Here is a 20,225-nt window from a genome sequence, read left to right as displayed (position 1 = left end):
GCAAGTGATTTAACTTTAACATCACACATTCTACAGGACAGGAGAAATATTACTGCGTATTTATTCTACAACACCTACTTACGGATTTATTCTACTTGATTTTTAGAATGTATTGCTAATTTAGTGCTGGTCATGGCAAAGGTGAAACAACAATTTGAGTCAGATGCTAGTCAAGCTTCCTCTCTGAGCTAGCTACTCCGGGGACTGAATAGGACCACATTTATAACTGCACCCCTTTGCAATGTCTGGGAGAGAAGCCTATCATAGCAGCTTATGGTAGTTTTGTGATGCCCACAAAAGGGACAGTAGGCAGACACACACGGAATCAGCTTTCCCACTTGTCATTGAAACCAGCCTAACTACAATGGTTCTATTCCTTAAGAGACTAAACCTTTATTTTCTAGGTTAGCAGCAGCAGCAGCAAAGCAGTGATACTTACGTATTTTTGGTTGGAAACTAAAAATGTGTGCTACCAGTGTCCGACTGCTGTTTGGGGACTAAAGAGAACTGCATTTCTTTTGGCGGTGGAATGCTTGGCTGCATGAGCCCAACTGATGGAAAAGAGTGGGCCAGAGTTGTGCCCTATCAGGATGTCAACAGGGCAACGGACTTTGAAGAAAAAGGCAGCTTTTTAAAATCCACCAGGTTAAATCCTAGAACATAAGGAGCAGTGCAACATTGTCAAAAGCCAGAAGGTTACATAAAAGAGTTTTACTTGGTTTATTCCTAATTTTGAAAGTTCTTTCCTCATCACACTGATCCATATTTGTAATGTCCTTGTATGGATTGTGAATCCTGCAGACCAGCTTTCAATTCCTTATTAAGCTTCTCAGCCATACAAGCAGAATAAAAAGTATAACAGTTGTCAGTTAATAAATGCCCAAGAACCCCACACTAGAGGAAATACTGCAAATAGCTTAGACATATTCTTAAAACAATTCCCAAGAAAGATCCCTGCCAGAGAGAATGTGTTGACCAACTCAGATGTTTGTAATTCTATCAGCATACTAACTACTCTAATTGGTCTTGTGCTCATGAGTTTGTGTTACATGGCTACAATATATGCAGGTGTTTGAGTGTAGGGAAAAAATGAAAATGACATCATACTTGCTAAATATGTATTGTTTATTAAGGCTTGTATTCTCCTAGAGGAAAAAAGTTAATCTGATGCTGTCCATGAGTCCTTACAGGCAGTGACAGTCCAGAGACAAAGTTATACGTTCTAAATACAAGTCTAAATGATACAGCTTAAACTTTATTTAAATCAGAGGTCCTTTTGGAGTAAATAGTTTTCAGAAGACGATATTTGCTTTCTAATATAGTAAAAGATCCTCTACAATAAACACGTGCAGATTCAGTGTGCTAGAGCAACAGGCATGAGCACAATTTTCATGCTTAATTGAAACTCCAGTTGGTGACGAGTTCTTCAACGGTTCCCTTATTCCACAAAAACATGACAGCAAATTCAGTTTCTTAAAACATTTTTTTTTACTCATCCAACAGAAAAAAAATTAGACATACACAGTCAATTTTAAACATCTGAGGCATAATCCATCATATTGTCCATACTATTAGTTTCTACGTTAAAGCTCAGCATTATTGGTATAAAAACTTTAAATGGCATTGGGATTTTGGGGGGAAAAGAAAGGGAAAGATTAAAAATGATCTGCAATTAACTAAACACCTGAAAGCTGAAACAGGTTTAAACACATTGTCCAAAAACCCTGCAATGTTGATAGCATTTACATTATTATTTAATTATTAAGCTACAAAAACAATAAAGCAGAATTATGGCTGAGAGAAAGCATCTCACTAACTCTCTGCAGGATATGGGTAGAACAAATGCACACTGAAGCACTGGTTAACAGAATGTGAAAGGGAAATATTTTCAGAGTTAAACAATTTCACTGACAATTTGATTTTCTTTGAGACAGAAAAAATCAAAGTGGCATGTTCGCATTTTTAAAAGTATAATTGTATAATTAAATTAAAAAGTGATCTTAAATTCAATTTATTTCAATATTCTGAATGCAGTATTTCTCTTAAACAACATTCTTAAAGTGATAAAACTCAATGGTTTCTTATGATTGCGATGAAGAAACAGGGTTTGGGATGAAGAGGAGAGAAATTCTGTCATATACAAAATTATGGTGAATATCAGAATAGGAACATAATTTGTGCCAAAATAAAGTCTTTGGGAAACACTGACATTTTTAGGATGCTCATTTATAGTTCCATATTAGGTCAGTATAATTGTTTACTAACTTAAAAAATAAAAAACAGATACACCTTTATTAATGGATTCTATAGCATTTTACATAGAAAAGATACAAATTAATGCAGATCCACCTGGGCAAAAACAAACTACAATGTACTTAAAGATGCAACAACTTAATTCCCCCTGCACGAGAAGAAATATTGGAGCTGAAAGCTTTAGTTTGTCCTGATGCCAGGATATAGCACCAGATTACGTTTTAAGATTTGTTTTTCATAGTCGAATTTAATATCAGTTCTATTATATATAGCAAATTGTATACGTTTATTCTTATTGTTTGTTTCGATTCTGCCGTTCCTGTAAAAAGAAAAAACAAAGTTTAAAAAAAGTCAGGAAAAAACAGATATTTAATAACACTAAAAGTTTGTTCATGACAATAGCTAAAAAAGGTGAAGATTTTTTTTTTTTTTGATAAATGCAATTACTGGTGCAGCCCAAAATTATGTCTTACATGTCATTTTAAAATTACAAGAGCAATTATTTATCATATATAGTATATATTTGACACATACAAGGATACGGGAATCAAATGAATACATGAAATTTCAAGTGGAGTGGCTGAATGCATGCAGAGCAAATGTACATGCAGCTAGAGCAGTCACTCAGGCCCCAAAATGGTAGCAGGTGAGGGCTACAGCAGAGAGAGTAAGTATGGAAAACTAAAATTCATAACTGAAAAGAAGATCTGCAATATTTTGATCTCTAGATCAAGTTAACTACTGCAACAGCAGCTGGATTGGTACAAGGGTAGGAACAGACTGAAGGGATCCACAGAATAAGTGCAACATTTTCAAAAGTGCCCTTGTGATAGGACCTTAGGTCTCATTGAAAGGCAATAGAACTTTGGCTCTTAAGTGCTTGTCACTTTTGAAACTTGCCCCAAACCTTTTTTCCCTCTGCTACCTTACTACTCTGCTTTCTGGGAGACTTCACGAGTCTGGTAGAGAAAGTGCTGCTGGATGAAGCAAGCAAGACTTGTAAGATGCTATGATGCTGAATGAAGTAAGATGAAAGATGTTCAACATCTTTATTAATGATCTGGATGATGGGATGGATTGCACCCTCAGCAAGTCCGCTGATGACACTAAGCTGGTGGGAGAGGTAAATAAGCTGGAGGGTTGGGACAGGGTCCAGAGTTACCGTGACAAATTGGAGGATTGGGTCAAAAGAAATCTGATGAGGTTGAACAAGGACAAGTGCAGAGTCCTGCACTTAGGACGGAAGAATCCCATGCACTGCTACAGGCTGGGGACCGACTGGCTAAGCAGCAGTTCTGTAGAAAAGGACCTGGGGATTACAGTGGACGAGAAGCTGGATATGAGTCAGCAGTGTTGCCCTTGTTGCCAAGAAGGCTAACGGCATATTGGGCTTCATTAGTAGGAGCATTGCCAGCAGATCAAGGGAAGTGATTATTCTCCTCTATTCGGCACTGGTGAGGCCACATCTGGAGTATTGCGTCCAGTTTTCAGCCCCCCACTATGGAAAGGATGTGGACAAATTGGAGAGAGTCCAGCTGAGGGCAACGAAAATGATCAGGAGGCTGGGGCACACGACTTATGAGGAGAGGCTGAGGAAACTGGGCTTGTTTAGTCTGCAGAAGAGAAGAGTGAGGGGGGATTTGCCTTCAACTAACTGAAGAGGGGTTCCAAAGAGGATGGAGCTCGACTGTTCTCAGTGGTGGCAGATGACAGAACAAGGAGCAATGGTCTTAAGTTGCAGTGGGGGAGGTCTAGGTTGGATATTAGGAAACACTATTTCACTAGGAGGGTGGTGAAGCACTGGAATGGGTTACCTAGGGAGGTGGTGGAATCTCCATCCTTAGAGGTTTTTAAGGCCTGGCTTGACAAAACCCTGGCTGGGATGATTTAGTTGGTGTTGGTCCTGCTTTGAGCAGGGGGTTGGACTAGATGACCTCCTGAGGTCTCTTCCGACCCTAATCTTCTATGATTCTTCTGTAAGTAGAAGCCAGGGGCTCACTGAAGTCTCACTGAGCTTCTGATAACCACCACCAACAGGAAAGAGCAAGGGACATTAAAGGAAAACTCCAGACAGGGCTCACCTGTAGAAAGGGCAGTCTACTTAATTTGTGCCACAAATGCAGTAAATGTGGAGACAAAGGGTCTCAACAAGTCTGTGAGAATGTCTCTCAGAGAGCAAGAGGAGCAGCTGTGCTCTCCACTCTTCAGTGGAGGTAGTGAACAATGGATCAAGCACGGAAATTCAGGCAAAAACAGGGGAAAATGGTAACAAGCAAGAAAAACAGAGCGACTGTTCAGTAACTGCCTCTGGAACAAAGAAATTGTCAGAATATCCCAGCAAAAGCTTATGTGGGTGCAAATTCAGAACTCCAGAGAGCAGAGCAGTGGATATCTACTATGAGAAGCCCAAAATGCCATTTTACCTTCCCAAGAAGCTAGGGGTCTTAACAGCTAAACATTGCTAGTTTATGACTTTTTCCTTTAGTTTCCTAGTTAGTTGGGATTACTATATTTTCCCTGTTTTTACAAACTCAGAAAAATTGTAGTGACAAATATTTTAACTTTTTTTTTTCTTGGACTGGTGTCATTTTCTACTTAGACGAAAACAAAAATACAAGGCAGGTTTAAAATGTTAAGAGCTGTTAATATGAGGGGTGCATCTTCATAACTTTTTCCCTCTGTACCCATTAATATTCCTTAAAGCAAACCATTTGCATAATGTAAAATACAAGGCATTAAGAACCATAGTTTAATAAGACTTTATATTTTGAGTGACTATTGATAAGGCACTGGTTCAGATGAACAGTAGCCCAACCACCATGTCCAACAAGTGGCTTAGAAGTTAAAAAGTCCTATTGGATAGACTAAATTGAGTTTAGTAGCATCTATGATCGGCATTTATATTAGCTACAGACAAACATGAAAGATGGAGCTCCCAAGAAGGATGCAGAGTGGTTTTTTTTTTTTTTTTTTTTTTTAAACTTTTAAAAAATTAGATCCTTCCATTTCAAAATAAGCTTAAGATGAATGCAAGTAACCTTAGCATAAATTACTCAGACTAATTACCTCAAATCACACTTTTCAATTTAAAGCCTTTTCACATAGATCCCATCCACATTTTCTCCAAACAGGGTGGTAAAGGGCTATTTACACAGAGCTTCCTACCATGTTGAACTATTCTAATCTTAAACTTGTGATAACTAGAGAGAATGAAACCAAAATGCATTTGTAACTGGGTTTTAGTCTTCAGGCTACAACCTGCTTCTGAACAAGACCTGAACATTTATGATGATTATTTTTTGCTGTGGAAAATACAGATACAACAAACTGATAAGGACTAAATTAAATGAAAATTGAAAATTCAAGTAGTCTGTAGGATTTGTAAAGCAGATAATTTTTTTTAAAACTAGAACAGTGTAGAGGGCAGGCTCTCATTGGCTGAATTATCAATTGCCAATGAAGTGAGGTTTGTTTCTTAATTATAATAATTTTAACAAAAGTGATATGTTCTTAAATCAGGGGGCTCAGACCTGGGGCTAGCATTATTGGCATAATTATATATTGTTATTAAGTTTTCCAACCTATACTTGAACTGCTTAAGTCAAGACAGTGGTTTTAAGCTCCAATCTTTTGATGGCAGACGCCCTTCTCCACTTCACTGTTCTGACATTTACTACCATGTCTCCAATCTATTCTCTCTCTTCTAAGGGAAGAAAATAAATTAGGTTTCTTTTTTGTTTGTTTTAGTCATCTGCTGGCTTCCCACACAAGGTGGATAAAAATAAAATTGGATAGTTAAAGTACGTATTTTTAAAAAAAATTAACTTAAAGCTTAAATTATGACAACCTATATTAAAGGCCCACATTTACTATAGTTTATTAAAATCATTTAAATTACAAAAAATATTCATGAAGTATGTGTTTACTATTGCCAAAGTTTTAAATGAAGTCAAACCACTGAACTGGAAGCCACAAGCTGAGCACCTGGAACCAGAGTTTCTTAAAGTGCTAAACCAGCTTTTGACAACGGCAGTCTCATCTGGAGGTGCGGAGAGAGTATTTTCTTCGTTTGTTTTTAAACTAGATCAATTCAATGATTAGCTCATTCAAAGTTGAGAAACTGACTGGGAGCTGAAAAAGCAGAGATGTAAGAGGATGAGATCTACTAGGTCTAAAATCTTGACTGACATGGTGACCAGAAACTACAGATATTCCTTCCTTTGCATAATACATTTGTTTTATCAGCATGTTTTGCATTTAAACTTTTTTCTTAGATTTCCATCACATTTAAGGTAGTTAGTTTAACTAATAAAAACAATTTGGAATTCAATTCAAAATACACAAATACATTTCCCACCCAAATGTAGCTTGACATAAATAATGAGTAAAATACTAATTATCTACTAAATAAGAAATGGTGTCATTCACCATTTTCTAACAAATGTAAAAGTTAGGAATCTGAATAAACATCTGCTAAACTACGTAACTGTTTACATAAATGTAGTGTATCCTCCTCCTTAACAGACAGTAGTACCAAATATAGTGTAAAGCAGTGGTTCTTAAACTAGGGCCGCCACTTGTTCGGGGAAAGCCCCTGGCGGGCCGGACCAGTTTGTTTACCTGCCGCGTCCGCAGGTTCAGCCGATCGTGGCTCCCACTGGCCGCGGTTCACCGCTCCAGGCCAATGGGGGCTGCAGGAAGGGCGGCCAGCACGTCCCTCAGCCCGTAGCCAGTGGGAGCTGCGATCGGTTGAACCTGCAGACACGGCAGGTAAACAAACTGGCCTGGCCCGCCGGGGCTTTTCCTGAACAAGCGGCGGCCCTAGTTTGAGAACCACTGGGGTAGAGGACATATTTAATTGAAAATCTACATGTTTTTATGATTATCAACTAATGAAAATAACTTAAAAAGTACAAATGCAATAGAGGATTAAAATAGTCTATTTAAATCAAAGTTTCCTGTTTGCAAATTTGAATAACTACTAAAATTGGTGATTTTAAAATCAATCCATCACGCTCCCGCATCCCTGTTTCCTTCAAAAAGCTACAAGCTCCTTAAGGCATCCATTGGTGGCTTAGCAGGATGAGGCTGCCTACGTTCTTGAGGTCAAGTACCACAGGAGCAGAGAATGGGCTACTCCCTGAGCTTCCAGCCCTACATTTCAAAGCAGAGAAGGAAGAAAGATGGTTTTCAAAGAGCCATTTTAGATTTTGCCAGTAGTCAAAAGGTGATGTGAAACAGGACAGATCTGTTGTGTATATTTCCCTGCCCCCACCACTCCTTTCCTGTCCCCTGGACTAATCTGGAGCCTCTTTTTAGGGAGGGGGACTGTAGCCCAGGTTGAGGCACACTGATGCGTCACAGCTTATGCAACAGATCTCTCAGTGAACCATGCTGCTAGTTACAAGTTCTCACAAGTCTATTGTTCTTTGGCCTGACTGAAAATGTGAAAAATGTGGAGGTGACTTATTAATGAAAGCAGAGAAGCTGAGAGAGAAAAGTTCCTCAGCTGGATAATTTGGGGGAACAAAGACAACTATCTTCCCAGCCAGAGACAGTGAAAATTGCAGAAAGGGATGAAGAAAAGGCCTCCAATTCCTTACAAGAACTAGATATAGTTTTGAACTTATTGTTCCCAGGCAGAACTGTCAACTCTTCTACCAAGCCAGGGTCAGTGGGATTATTAATTATGATTATTATTAATCACAACCAACCAAGAATGGGCCCCACTGTGCTCAGAACTGTCCAAACAGAGAGCAGCAGACACTTTCTGCCCTGAAGACTTTATAATCTAAATTAGTGGTTCTCAACCAGGGGTCCTGGGCCCCCTGGGGGGGACACAAGTAGGTTTCAGGGGGTCAGTCAAGCACAGCTGGCATTAGACTTGCTAGGGCCCAGGACAGAAAGCTGAAGCCCTGCCACATGGGACTGCAGCCTGGACCCTCAAGCTCACCACCCAGGGCTGAAGCCAAAGCCTGAGCAACTTAGCTTCGTGGTGTCCTCTGTGGCATGGGGCCCCAGGCAATTGCCTTCCTTGCTACTCCCTCAACACTGGCCCTGGCTTTTATATGCAGAAAACCAGTTGTTGTGGCACAGCTGGTCCATGGAGTTTTTATAGCATGTTGGGGGGGCCTCAGAAAGAAAAAGATTGAGAACCCCTGATCTAAACAGACAAGACAGACACAAGGTGGGGGCAGGGGTATAACTCACAAGTAAAGTGAAGAAATAAGATGGCACCAAACAGCATGTTAGTTTCACTATTTTTTGTTTGTTTTTTGGGGGGGATAAGTTTAGTTAGGAGGGGACAGGCTGGATGAAAACACGAGTGAAGGGAGGGGGCAGGAGTGAGGTTAAGTTGAGATGAAAGGACAGAAAAAGGAGAGAAGGACAGAGTTGGAATAAACAGCCAATAAAAGAGAGCCCATTAAATCTTAATTGGCATTCCTCTTCCCTACCACTAAAATGTAGACTACACACAAAAAAAGAAGAAGAAGAAGGAAAAAAAGCCTCTATCAGAGCACAATTAAAATTAAGAAATGTAATGTTATAAGCACTGGTCTTAAAAATGCAACTGTAATTATCAGCATTTGGGGGTGGGGGAGAGCAGGATGCACTCCATTGCTATGCACTTTCCATCCTGAAAACCTCCATACCAGTGAGCCTTCCGACAAGAAACAGGGCATGCAGCTCCCCCAGAGCCCGTCTTTGTTGCTCCTTCAGTAAATCCAACAAGTCCAGACTAGGATTTGGAAGATGTTAACTGGCACATGTTAACACCCTATTGCAGGCAACTCAGTGTGCCTTTAACTTGTTACCTGTTAAACATATGTGATAGTCACACTAACTGGTCTACACTAGGCTGTTATCACATGCCAGCTAACATCTGCCAAATCCTAGCCTAGACAAGGCCAAAGTGGACACCCGGGAAGCTAAGAGACACACAATGACCTTGCCTTCTTGGGGTGGAATGCACATCCTCTGCCACACACTTCAGACCTTCTCCTTCTGAAGTATAAGAGCCCCTGAACTCAGATCCCCAAGATACTGGCATACTGTGTTGTTACTAGACTGCCAAGCCAGCTACGATCATCAATATAAGACGATATCTGTAAAGGTTTCATTTTCATCTCCTAGAACATAAATGCCCCTCCAACCTCTGCCCCAAATTTGTTCCAAACAAAATACACCCAAAAAACCATAATACACAACAAGTTTGTTTTGTTTGCTAATGTCACATCAAGCTTTTTTATTTTGAAGAAAGATTTTGTAGTTTAAAATAAGCTTATTTACTGGGGATGATTCATTAACTATTAATGCCTCATGGTAAATTTACAAAATCTTCTATTTAGAGAAATTTGCCCACGTTATGAAGTTTCAATCTTTTTAATTTTTAAGTGCACGATGTTGGATCGCATGGGGTGAAATTAGAACCCTCCCTTGGCACAAAAACCAGAGTAAACTGGCTATCAACAGAAAACTCAGAGGTTGTAAGCCGGAGTGAATCCATGTCCAACCTTCCCTGGCTATTTTGTTATATAGGGTGAAATAGCCACCAATGCCCCGCCTCTACCGTATGGAGTGTTTTAGGCCATTGGAGCTGCACTAGTACAATTCTATTATTCCCTCTCATCTTGCCTTAGCAGCATACAGGGCTACAAGTGTGATTACATCTTTCCTTCATCCACAGAGGGCAATGCAGGTCTTAAGTGATGCAGAGGACCCTGGATGAATCTTCTGCACTCTGGTAAATGTTACCCAACTAGATTGCTACACAGCTACTTAGTCCTCATGTGAGGTCATAATCTTCATTTGACAAGTTATAGTTACCACAAAAGTAAGATGTAGTATCACTTTAGATTGACTTTAGTTGGAGAATAAGCAGCAAGGGGGTGATTAACTTCTAAGGAACATGTTCTGCACATGCCCTTGGTGATTAAACTGTTAAAGCAGCACTGCTCATATTTGTAGGCAAAACTGTCTAAAAGGGATTTTTAATATTTCTTAAGATATCAGTGGCTTTATTACATACAATTATTGATTTTCTCAGCAAAATAGGAAAAATACATATTTGAATAGTATAAGATTTTAAAAAGCTATCTTTATGTAATTATGATGACAATATAGATTCATAGATTCTAGGACTGGAAGGGACCTTTTTTAAACAAATGATTTGACCGCTAAACCAAATACGATGAATAGAAGGATACATTAATCTGAAAACCCTTTACAGTTAAGTCTGACACACACATAAGTATTAACTTTAATTGGCAAAAAATTCCTGTATATAATATTTGCTTTTTAATGGAAGGTCTGTTTAAGACAGAGTTCTCAAGTATGTTAAATTTCAATAGCAGGTGCTTTGACTCTTCATATGCTTTAGAAGGAAACTTTTACAGCAAGCTACTGCACTGCCAAAATTTGTTTACACCTAGGTTAAAAACAGATGCTTTCCTCTCAGAATATAATTTACATTGACTGCCATAGTCGGATTATTTTTCACTATATCATCTGTCATCTTTCTCAGCCTATTCCTATTGTTCATACACAGCTCAGTTTTGAAAGCTATTCAGATATAAGAAATGATACCTTTAGAAAATATAAATTTAATATATCTGTAATTAAACTGAATCCCAGTGTTCCCTCAATATTAAGTGAGGCAGAAAACATGCATTAATTGTTGAGAAACTGATCCTATTAGAAAGTAGTACTCTGGATAGGCACATTTTGTTTATATATTTAATTTTAAATAGAAGCAGAAAATGAAAGTCCAGGTTAAAGTAATGCAGAGGTGGGGTCAGCTCAATGGTCTGGTGTCAATACACTGAGCCATTATAAAAGAGAGCTAAATATTATAAAGACAGCTATCATAAAAGAGAGGTGCTAGTATATGATCCCATTCATAAAGCTAGCAAGGATGGACATAGAATTAAATATTTTCTCTTGAACTGAGAAGAAGAGAGGCCTGAAACCACTTTCAGTGGTTGACACAAGAGGCACTCCCGGTGGTGGGTTGTTTTTGTGTGTGTGTTAAATCTTAGCATTATCATGGAGAGGCTAAGTGATTTGCCTTAGCCATCTCACATCTCATCTGTGGTAAAGGAACACAATGCAGATCTCCCGACTCCTAGCCCAGTGTTCTGTCCCACTGTTTCAAACTGCTCCTTCTCAAGGCCGTGGTTGGGGAAAAGTGAGAAGAAACAATTCTCAGCAGGCAGAAAGTTTGCAAGGATATGGATAAAGCTTTTGCTCCAAAAATCCCACAGAGGACATAAAAAGCTAATTCAGAGAATTGAAGGTCTTCTCCATCAAAACTAGTTACCATTGGCCTGAAATTTGCATGTGTATATACTGTAAGATGGCTAGACTGAAAAAGTGGTGCTAAAATTTGAATGAAAGCCTTAAAACTGAATTTCCCTGAATTTGTAAGAGTAGGTCCTAACCAAACAGTATAAAGCAGTGGTGGGCAACTTACGGCCTGTCAGGGTAATGTGCTGGTGGGCCGCGAGACAGTTTGTTTGCATTGACCGTCCACAGGCCCGGCTGCCTGCAGCTCCCAGTGGCCGTGGTTCACCATTCCCAGCCAATGGGAGCTGCGGGAAGCGGCACGGGCCACAGGGATGTGCTGGCTGCCGCTTCCCGCAGCTCCCATTATCCAGGAACAGTGAATCACGGTCACTGGGAGCTGTGGGCAGCCGTGCCTGCGGACGGTCAACGTAAACAAACTGTCTCGCGGCCCGCCAGCACATTACCCTGACTGGCCGCATGCAGCCCACAAGTTGCCCACCACTGGTTTAAAGCAATTTAAAGGGTGGTAAAGGGAAAGCCCCATATTACTGCAACTTCCATTTTACTTTAGGACACTTCATCTAAGTCTGTGCTTAAAACATGTTTTGAAGCGCATGTAAATGCACTAAGCTGAATTGGCAAACTTCTACACTTCCGAGGAACTATAGAAAAAACTATACACTGAAACACTAACATCAGTATCAAACCATTGTAAGTGTCAGCTAGCCATTACATTCTAACAGATCCTACTTAGTCAGCCCATAGTGTATATATAGAGTCACTGATGTTAGACATTTGGGTCCCATTCTTAGGCCTGGCTGAGCTGCACTTGGCATAGGACTTGAGGCAAGGGTCAAGGAGGTAGCTAAATCTTTTCATAATCACACTTTCATATAAAAATAGGCTACTTAATGTGGAACTCCTTGTCTGGAGGTTCCCCCCACCTCCCCACACCCTACTCTAAAAATTCCAGTGATTTTTAGTGTTGGAAGGAGGACTCAAATCCTTCATTTATCCACAGAATACATACAACAAACAGCAGCAGCAATACAAGCTTCCTCACACTGTAATTTTCCTCAACTCTTGTTCTGGAGAAGCCAGGTAATGGGATGAAAATAGTTCAGTGACTATTCAAACCTTGGCCTCACTGCTGAAGATACAACCAAAGGTGCCAGTTGTGACAGAATATTTGACTACGAACTGGACTGATACCTACTCATTCACAGAAGCCAATGAGCTATTACATGGCAACCACTGACCTGGGCCAACTTTGAAACAGTCATAGGCTCTGTATCCCATTAACAATCCCAAAATAAAATTTCGAGCTCCAGTAGAATTGGATGTAACATACTTTACTTGTATATTTAACTTGGCTTAAAAAACAAACAAACAAACTTTACCTGAGACTATGAAAACCACAAACAGAACTGAAGCACAGGTTTTTGTTTTAGTATTAAACACACTTAGGACAACCATGTTTGAACACATTACAAATATTTTAGAATCTCTACTTAGCTTCCCCTCCCACACATACACACACTCTCTCACGGCAGCATTCACATTTTTCCAATTATGTCTTTAATTTTTTTCTAAAAAAAGCAAGTTTACCTTCCGCACCACCTCCTCCTCTTCTTGGCGCTTTTCATAATGGGAAAAGTCATCAAAGATGGAGGTTGTGTGCTTGTAAGTAGCAATAATTTTAAGCACTTGTTTTGCTTTTTCTAAGGGCACCTCCTGTGTGTCACGGGAGTTTGTAACTGGTTTGTTGTCATTGTTCTCCAGCCTGATGTGTCGGAGCTGGTTGTTGGGCACGTCCTTCACAAAGATCCATTTGACATCAAATTTCCCCTTCCATTTGTCCTGAGACCAGACGCCAGCACTAGTGCCATAGTCCACAGGTGATTTCATTTCTGCTACTCCACAGAAATGTCCACTACCATTAACACTGAATAGTAAGTAGACCGGGCCCTTACTATTCATGGATCGGAAAGCGCTGTCCAAGCGTTTGTTGCCATGTTCTGTGCTACACCAAATAGAATATTTAATGGAACGATGAATATCATCCTCAGAATAGCTCTTTATTATGAACACACGTCCATTTTTAAGATTCCATTCAAAATCTTTCGGGTTATAGCTATGAGCAGCTTTCAGTTTTTCAAGAACGGGATGGGATTCGCCACTTGGGACAGAGTTAGGCTGGGTACTGCCAGTTGAGTTGCTATCATTACCAGTTCCTCCACTTTGGCCAAAAGCTGCATTTCTGTTGCGGGGAGCCACCCAGCGGTTTTGGGGTGGTTGCTGAGGACTTTGATACTGTGGCTGGGTCAATGGAGGAGGTTGAGCTGGAATAGGCTGAACCATTTGTTGCTGTGGGACAGACTGAGGAGATGGGATCTGCTGGGGAGCAGGAACTTTTGCCACAGGACCCTTATTATCCCAAGTACCTATGTCCATATTATGTTTTATAGGTGGTGGAGGTAAAGCTCCTCCAATTACCGGCCCAGTTTTTGTTTTCATTTTAGGTTGTGGTTTTGCAGGCTTGCTGGCAATAGCAGCCCAAGAGGTTGGTTTAGATACTGGCAAGTTTACACTGGATCCACCATTACCAGGAAGAGCACCTGTCATTCCGGCATTGTTGACAACAGAACCTACTGTTTTCACAGCAGAAGTTGTTACATCTCCACCAATCTTAAGTCCAACCATTCCCTGTTCAATACTATTCATTCCAGGTGCTTTATTCAAAGTATCATTATGAAATCCTGTTTGTCCATCCACAATAGTACCACCCAGTGAACTAGGTGGGTAGCTGTAACTGCTCCCATAAGCTGAACTTTGAGTCTGCTGTCCTTGGGATCCACTTGTTCCCCAAGCTGAGAAAGCAGGATTTTCAGGGAAAAAATTAAATCTGTGTTGATAGATGTTATTTCCCAGACCCCCAGGCTGTCCAAAAACAGCATCATGCATAAAATGATGGTCTCCATTACTGAGCTGTCCATAGGTGGTGAGGTATGGGATAGGAGGATCTCCTCCAGTAGACCACGGTGCTTCACTGAGAGAATAGGGAAACCCAATAGATGGTGGATAATAATTGGACAAATAGGGATCAGTCATTGATGGATAGCTATTATTCTGTTAAAGAAAAGAAAAGTAATTTCAGATGTATGCACTTTTTCATAAATGACTACAACATTTGCATACTACTAAATAGAAAAGATGATAAGTAGTAACCATTGTTTCAACTCCAAGTTACACAACTTATTATTCCATGGCCTGTTTAGTCTAAGTTAATGTCATTGCATCTTGTATAGTCCAATACCAGAGATGCATTCTCCTTCTCCACTTCCTGTAGATTTTTAAACAGTGACCACCACTCTCAGATGAATGCTAGTTGATCCCATGACCTCAAACTCACTTTTACTACACTGCAGATAATTCATCTAGGTCATGAAAATTCGAGACTTGTAATTGAGAAATATATTTGTTCTATGAGTATACGACCAAATACTTTCATATTGTACTAAAAGTTTAAGATATTGTGTTTAATCAGCAGTATGCAATGATTATTAAAAAACAATTTTAAAAATGCAGCAAGACCAACTCTCAGAAATTAATAGGATCTAGAAATTGCATAAGATTGAAGATAATTCTATTTGAATATTAAGATTTACACAAGTTTGTACTAACATAACATTCTGAAAAATATAAAATTAGTGATTTTAACTCCAAAATCAAGAGAAAGATGAACAGATAAGCAGGTTTTGCTGCATAACACATCCAAGAAATAATATATGTGATTTGTATTATATAATTCATACATTATATAGTCTTTAAGTCTATTAAGTTACACAAAAATGTAGTACATACTACCAAATGTTCATGTGAAAATAGCATAAAATATTTTATAGAATGTGAAAAATTGCTCTGCATATGTTGCATGATGTGCAGCCTTCATCCTTTTCAGAATTTTTTTTTAATGTACAACTTAAGAAATATTATGTTTATCTAGGGAAGTGCTAGGAAATAGAACACTGTCCTCATACTGTGCACTATATGCATGATCTATGTTAAGTACATTTTTAATTTGTCAACTCACCTTTTGCAATTATGCGCAATATCTAAAGCTCCAAATTTGTTTTGGAAAAAGGAAGATCTGGCTAGTATTTGTGACTGCATTGGAGTCACAATGGCTGTGTTACTGGCTGAATGCCAGACCCACAGAGGGGGAGAATAAATCATTTGGCTTGACCCAATTTGACTGTGGTTTGTACTATAATTTTAAATAGTGCGTGAATAATGCACTAATAATGGAGTATTTGGGGCTGTATGTAGAGGATATTAAAGTAACTGAAACTTGGGGTGTAAAGACAAATGCTTGACTTCAAAACATGACAATATTCAAGCTTGACTGTAAATGAGACTGAATATATCGGCATGAGGATTTAAAAATGCATACGATATATGTAACTTCCTCAGGAGTTACAAAATGAGAGTAGATTAAAAAAAAATAGCTGTGTACTGGGGAAAAAATAGTTCTGGAAAATCCCTTCTTGACCCCTATATGGCAACTGGAAAGAGAAAGTCTGGAGCCAAAGTGGTTAATATTGAAAATCAAGGATTTGTATCTGTAAAAGCATCGAGTAATAAGATTTTTTCCATCTACCTTGTTGTGTTGCACAACTAACTACAGAGACTAGAGCCAATGAGGCTCCACATGGGTGTCTGCCCCAAGCACAGCTGCAGAACGTTAGTTAGAATGCAATTTAAGTGACACCTCAGCTTATAGTTTCCACAATCCTCACAGCAGGCTAATTAGTTAATATGGAGTTTGTAGACCAAGCAGGTATAGAGAACATTAGAGATGTTAGGAAACTGGTACAGTACCATTAATACCTCTGATTTTTCAGAGTCACCTCATTAATTCCTTTTCCTGATTGCCAAATATTATAGAAAGATCTTCTGGAAGAAGTCTATACAGAAGAAATGTTAAGTACAGTGATTTTATTTTGTTAAGGTGAAGAATATAATAAAAAGCTGGTTACAATCTTAACTATGGAGTTGCTACCATGGCTTCATAATTCCTAACAGACAAGTAGTTTGGGAGTGTAATTTTTCTGTATTTGTAAACAAGTAGTAAAACATAAGTGAAGTGGTAACAGATGTAATGATTAGTCCACTGGACTTCTACCTCTGAAGACTTAGGTCAGAGACCAGATGGAAGTCATAAGCAAAGCTGAGTCGGATCAGAATGGGGGTTTGCTTAAATAAGTCCTGGTGTCAAGGCATTTCAGTTTACAGAGTTTATTAGTATGCCAGGGATATAAACATACAGACACAAATTCTGCATCTAACATATGCATGTAAATCACTCAGGTTTTGTTCAAGACAGTCCCTGGTTATTCTTTTCCACCAAGGTCTCATTGCCCCACGCAGCAGTCCAGTTACAGAAGCTTGGAGCTCCTCCCGCCAGCTTTTCCCAAATCTGTCTGACCATCTTTTAGAACCCTATGAAAAAAAAATCAGCTGGCTTGTAGCAGCACGGAGATTTTGCCTTAAAGCTGCTCCAGGGACAAGTTCATCGTGTGTGTCCCCTTCCCCCTACCTCTTAGCTGCTTTTTAGGATCAGGCATTCAAGTTTTCCCCTCTATTCTCTTACCAAGTGTTCAATTGACTCTTGGTTTCTTCCACTTTCTTCACTCCCCATCACATAATAATGCAGAAGTACAAATAGAGATTAAAAATATTCTGTAGTAAATTTAAGATTAAGTTACTAGTAAAAATTACATAGAAACAAAGCTTAAAATTAACACTATTCAAGATGATGAAAGTCTTATCTTGTCTCTTGTCCAGAAGTTGCCTCCTGTGGACCTACCTCTCCTGCAAATAAGTCTAGGCATGGTAACAGGCTATAGCATGTCCTAGCCACTTGGGTCTGAAAGTCAGTGATGGGGCTTCAACTGCAGCAAATTAAAAGTTAATAGAAAAAAAAAAGTAGAAGCAGCACTTAATAGAAATAATGGACAATGGAGGCCACCCATCTTATTTAACAATATGCCAAGCAAAAATCTGCCAATGTAAAATGATGGCAAGAAAGAAGGCAGATCAGAGAAAGGTGAAGAGGCAGCTTGAGAAGGTAAGGTACTGCTTAAAACTCAAAGAAGAGAATATTCTCCCTCCTTTCTCCTCCCCCAGACAATGCATACAAAAACTTAAGTTCTTCGAATCAGGTACATTTTTCTGTACCTGATGCTTTACATACTGGAGACAAGAGAAGCATTAGACTGCAAAATACTGTATTAGCATTTCTTGCCAAGGGGCTCAGCCAAGTTGTGCAGCAATTAGCATTCCCAGACACCAAACAGATCCTTCATTTATGAAGGTTAAGAACGTTGGTTTTTTTTTTTTAATTTTTGCAAAAAAAATTTTTTCCTTAAACCTTTGCCCCTTTAAAATTTTTTTTTTAAAAAAACATTTTTAAAAAAAAAAAAAAAAACCCCCCCCCCCCCCCCCCAAAGGAAACCAAATCCAAGTTCATTTCTGCAACCATACAAAAATGTTAAGAAACTGATATTTCAGGAATTTCACAACATGCATTTTTGGGGGGTGGGGATGAGGGGGTTAGGATGAGCTGAGGCTGATTTCATAAGGAAGCAGATTCCATACACTATAGAGCAAAGGGCGTGATTACTTGTTAAAATTGGCTTTCACAAGTAACCTAGTCTATTTGCTTCAAGGTATGCCTTGAAAACACTAAGGGTATGTCTACACTACGAGGGTAATTCGATTTTACTTAAATCGAATATGTGGAATCGATATTGCAAAGTCGAACGTGTGTGTCCACACTAAGGACACACTAAGGACAGTAATTCGACTTTGTGAGTCCACACTAACGGGGCGAGCGTCGATATTGGAAGCGGTGCACTGTGGGCAGCTATCCCACAGTTCCCGCAGTCCCCGCTGCCCATCGGAATTCTGGGTCGAGCCGCCAATGCCTTCTGGGTAAAAAAAATTTGTCGTCATCCGTCCGTCACTAACGCCCTCCCTCCCTCCATGAAAGCGCCGGCGGGAAATCAGTTCGCGCACTTTTCTGGTCAGTGACAGCGCGGACGCCACAGCACTGCGATCATGGATCACGCTGCGACCATCGCTGCACTTGTGGCCGTTCTCAACACCTCGCAGCTTATCATACACCTTTCCCTGAGGCAGATGCAGAGAAATCGGGCGAGGAGGCTACGGCACCGCCGTGAGAGCCTGAAGTCGGAGAGTGGCACAGAGCTGTCAGAAACCACGAGCCCCAGCGCCCAGGACATGACGTTGGCAATGGGGCATGTGGATTTTGTTGAACGGCGATTCTGGGCCCGGGAAACAAGCACGGACTGGTGGGACCGTATAGTGCTTCAGGTCTGGGATGAATCCCAGTGGCTGCGAAACTTTCGCATGCGGAAGGGGACTTTCCTCGAACTTTGTGAGTTGCTGTCCCCTGCCCTGAAGCGCAAGGACACCCGCATGCGAGCAGCCCTCACTGTCCAGAAGCGAGTGGCCATAGCCCTCTGGAAGCTTGCAACGCCGGACAGCTACCGGTCAGTCGCGAACCACTTTGGTGTGGGCAAATCTACCGTGGGGGTTGTTGTCATGCAAGTAGCCAAGGCAATCGTCAAGGTACTGCTCCCAAAGGTAGTGACCCTGGGAAACGCGCAGGTCATCATAGATGGCTTTGCCGCGATGGGATTCCCAAACTGCGGTGGGGCTATAGATGGGACTCACATCCCTATCCTGGGACCGGACCACCAGGCCAGCCAGTACATCAATAGAAAGGGCTACTTTTCAATGGTGCTGCAAGCACTGGTGGACCATCGGGGACGGTTTACAAACATCTACGTCGGATGGCCGGGCAAGGTTCATGACGCTCGCGTGTTCAGGAACTCTGGTCTGTTTAGACGGCTGCAGGAAGGTATTTACTTCCCAGACCACAAAATAACTCTTGGGGATGTGGAGATGCCTACAGTCATCCTCGGGGACCCAGCCTACCCGCTAATGCCCTGGCTCATGAAGCCCTATACTGGCGCCCTGGACACAGAAAAAGAACTGTTCAACTACCGTCTGAGCAAGTGCAGAATGGTGGTGGAGTGTGCTTTTGGCCGTCTCAAAGGGAGATGGAGAAGCTTACTCACTCGCTGTGATCTCAGTGAAACCAATATCCCCATCGTTATTGCAGCTTGCTGTGTGCTCCACAACCTGTGTGAGAGCAAGGGGGAGACCTTTATGGCGGGGTGGGAGCTAGAGGCAAATAGCCTGGCTGCTGATTACGTCCAGCCAGACAGCCGGGCCATTAGAAGATCCCAGCGGGACGCCCTGTGCATCCGGGAGGCTTTGAAAGCTAGGTTCCTGAGTGAGCAGGGCAACCAGTGACTTTTCAGTTTGTGGACAGAAAAGCTGAACCTGCCCCCGTTTCTTTACCCAGTCCATTTTGACTATCCTCTCCAGTTACATACAACCTTCACCCCCTTCCCCTTCCCAAAAAATAAAATCATTTCGATTTTTTAATGAACACCGTTGTCTGTATTGCTGTTTTCGCGGGAATATTTTAAACCGGGGACGCAGACTGTGGCGGGGGGCGGGTTTAGTGTTCTGATGCAAATGATACTTCTAAACTCCCGGAATGACAGGCTCCGCACTGGTGGACTGGTTAT

General features: G+C 40.6%; 1 protein-coding gene across 3 annotated transcripts in view; it reads right to left on the bottom strand.

Moving 5' to 3' along the window:
* Positions 1 to 1,107: 1,107 nt before the first annotated feature.
* YTHDF1 (YTH N6-methyladenosine RNA binding protein 1) overlaps positions 1,108 to 20,225 on the bottom strand; it is a 27,476-nt gene continuing 8,358 nt past the window's right edge. The window contains exons 2-4 of one of the 3 annotated variants that reach the window (XM_024219218.1): positions 17,408 to 17,492; positions 13,147 to 14,667; positions 1,108 to 2,572 (exon numbers count right to left, since the gene is read on the bottom strand). In XM_024219218.1, the coding sequence (XP_024074986.1) occupies positions 2,546 to 2,572; positions 13,147 to 14,649 (1,530 nt within the window). In that variant the 5' untranslated portion in view covers positions 14,650 to 14,667; positions 17,408 to 17,492 and the 3' untranslated portion in view covers positions 1,108 to 2,545. Of the gene's footprint in view, positions 2,573 to 13,146; positions 14,668 to 16,419; positions 17,386 to 17,407; positions 17,493 to 20,225 lie in introns of those variants that run through there. The other 2 variants (XM_024219217.2, XM_024219216.2) reach the window with 2 other exon arrangements.

The sequence above is a fragment of the Terrapene carolina genome, unplaced genomic scaffold (genome assembly GCF_002925995.2).
Source record: "Terrapene carolina triunguis isolate 2854851 unplaced genomic scaffold, T_m_triunguis-2.0 Scaffold130, whole genome shotgun sequence".
Lineage (NCBI taxonomy): Eukaryota > Metazoa > Chordata > Testudines > Emydidae > Terrapene > Terrapene triunguis.
The sequence above is the reverse complement of the archived record's forward strand: the minus strand, read 5'-3'. Positions and strand labels throughout refer to the sequence as shown.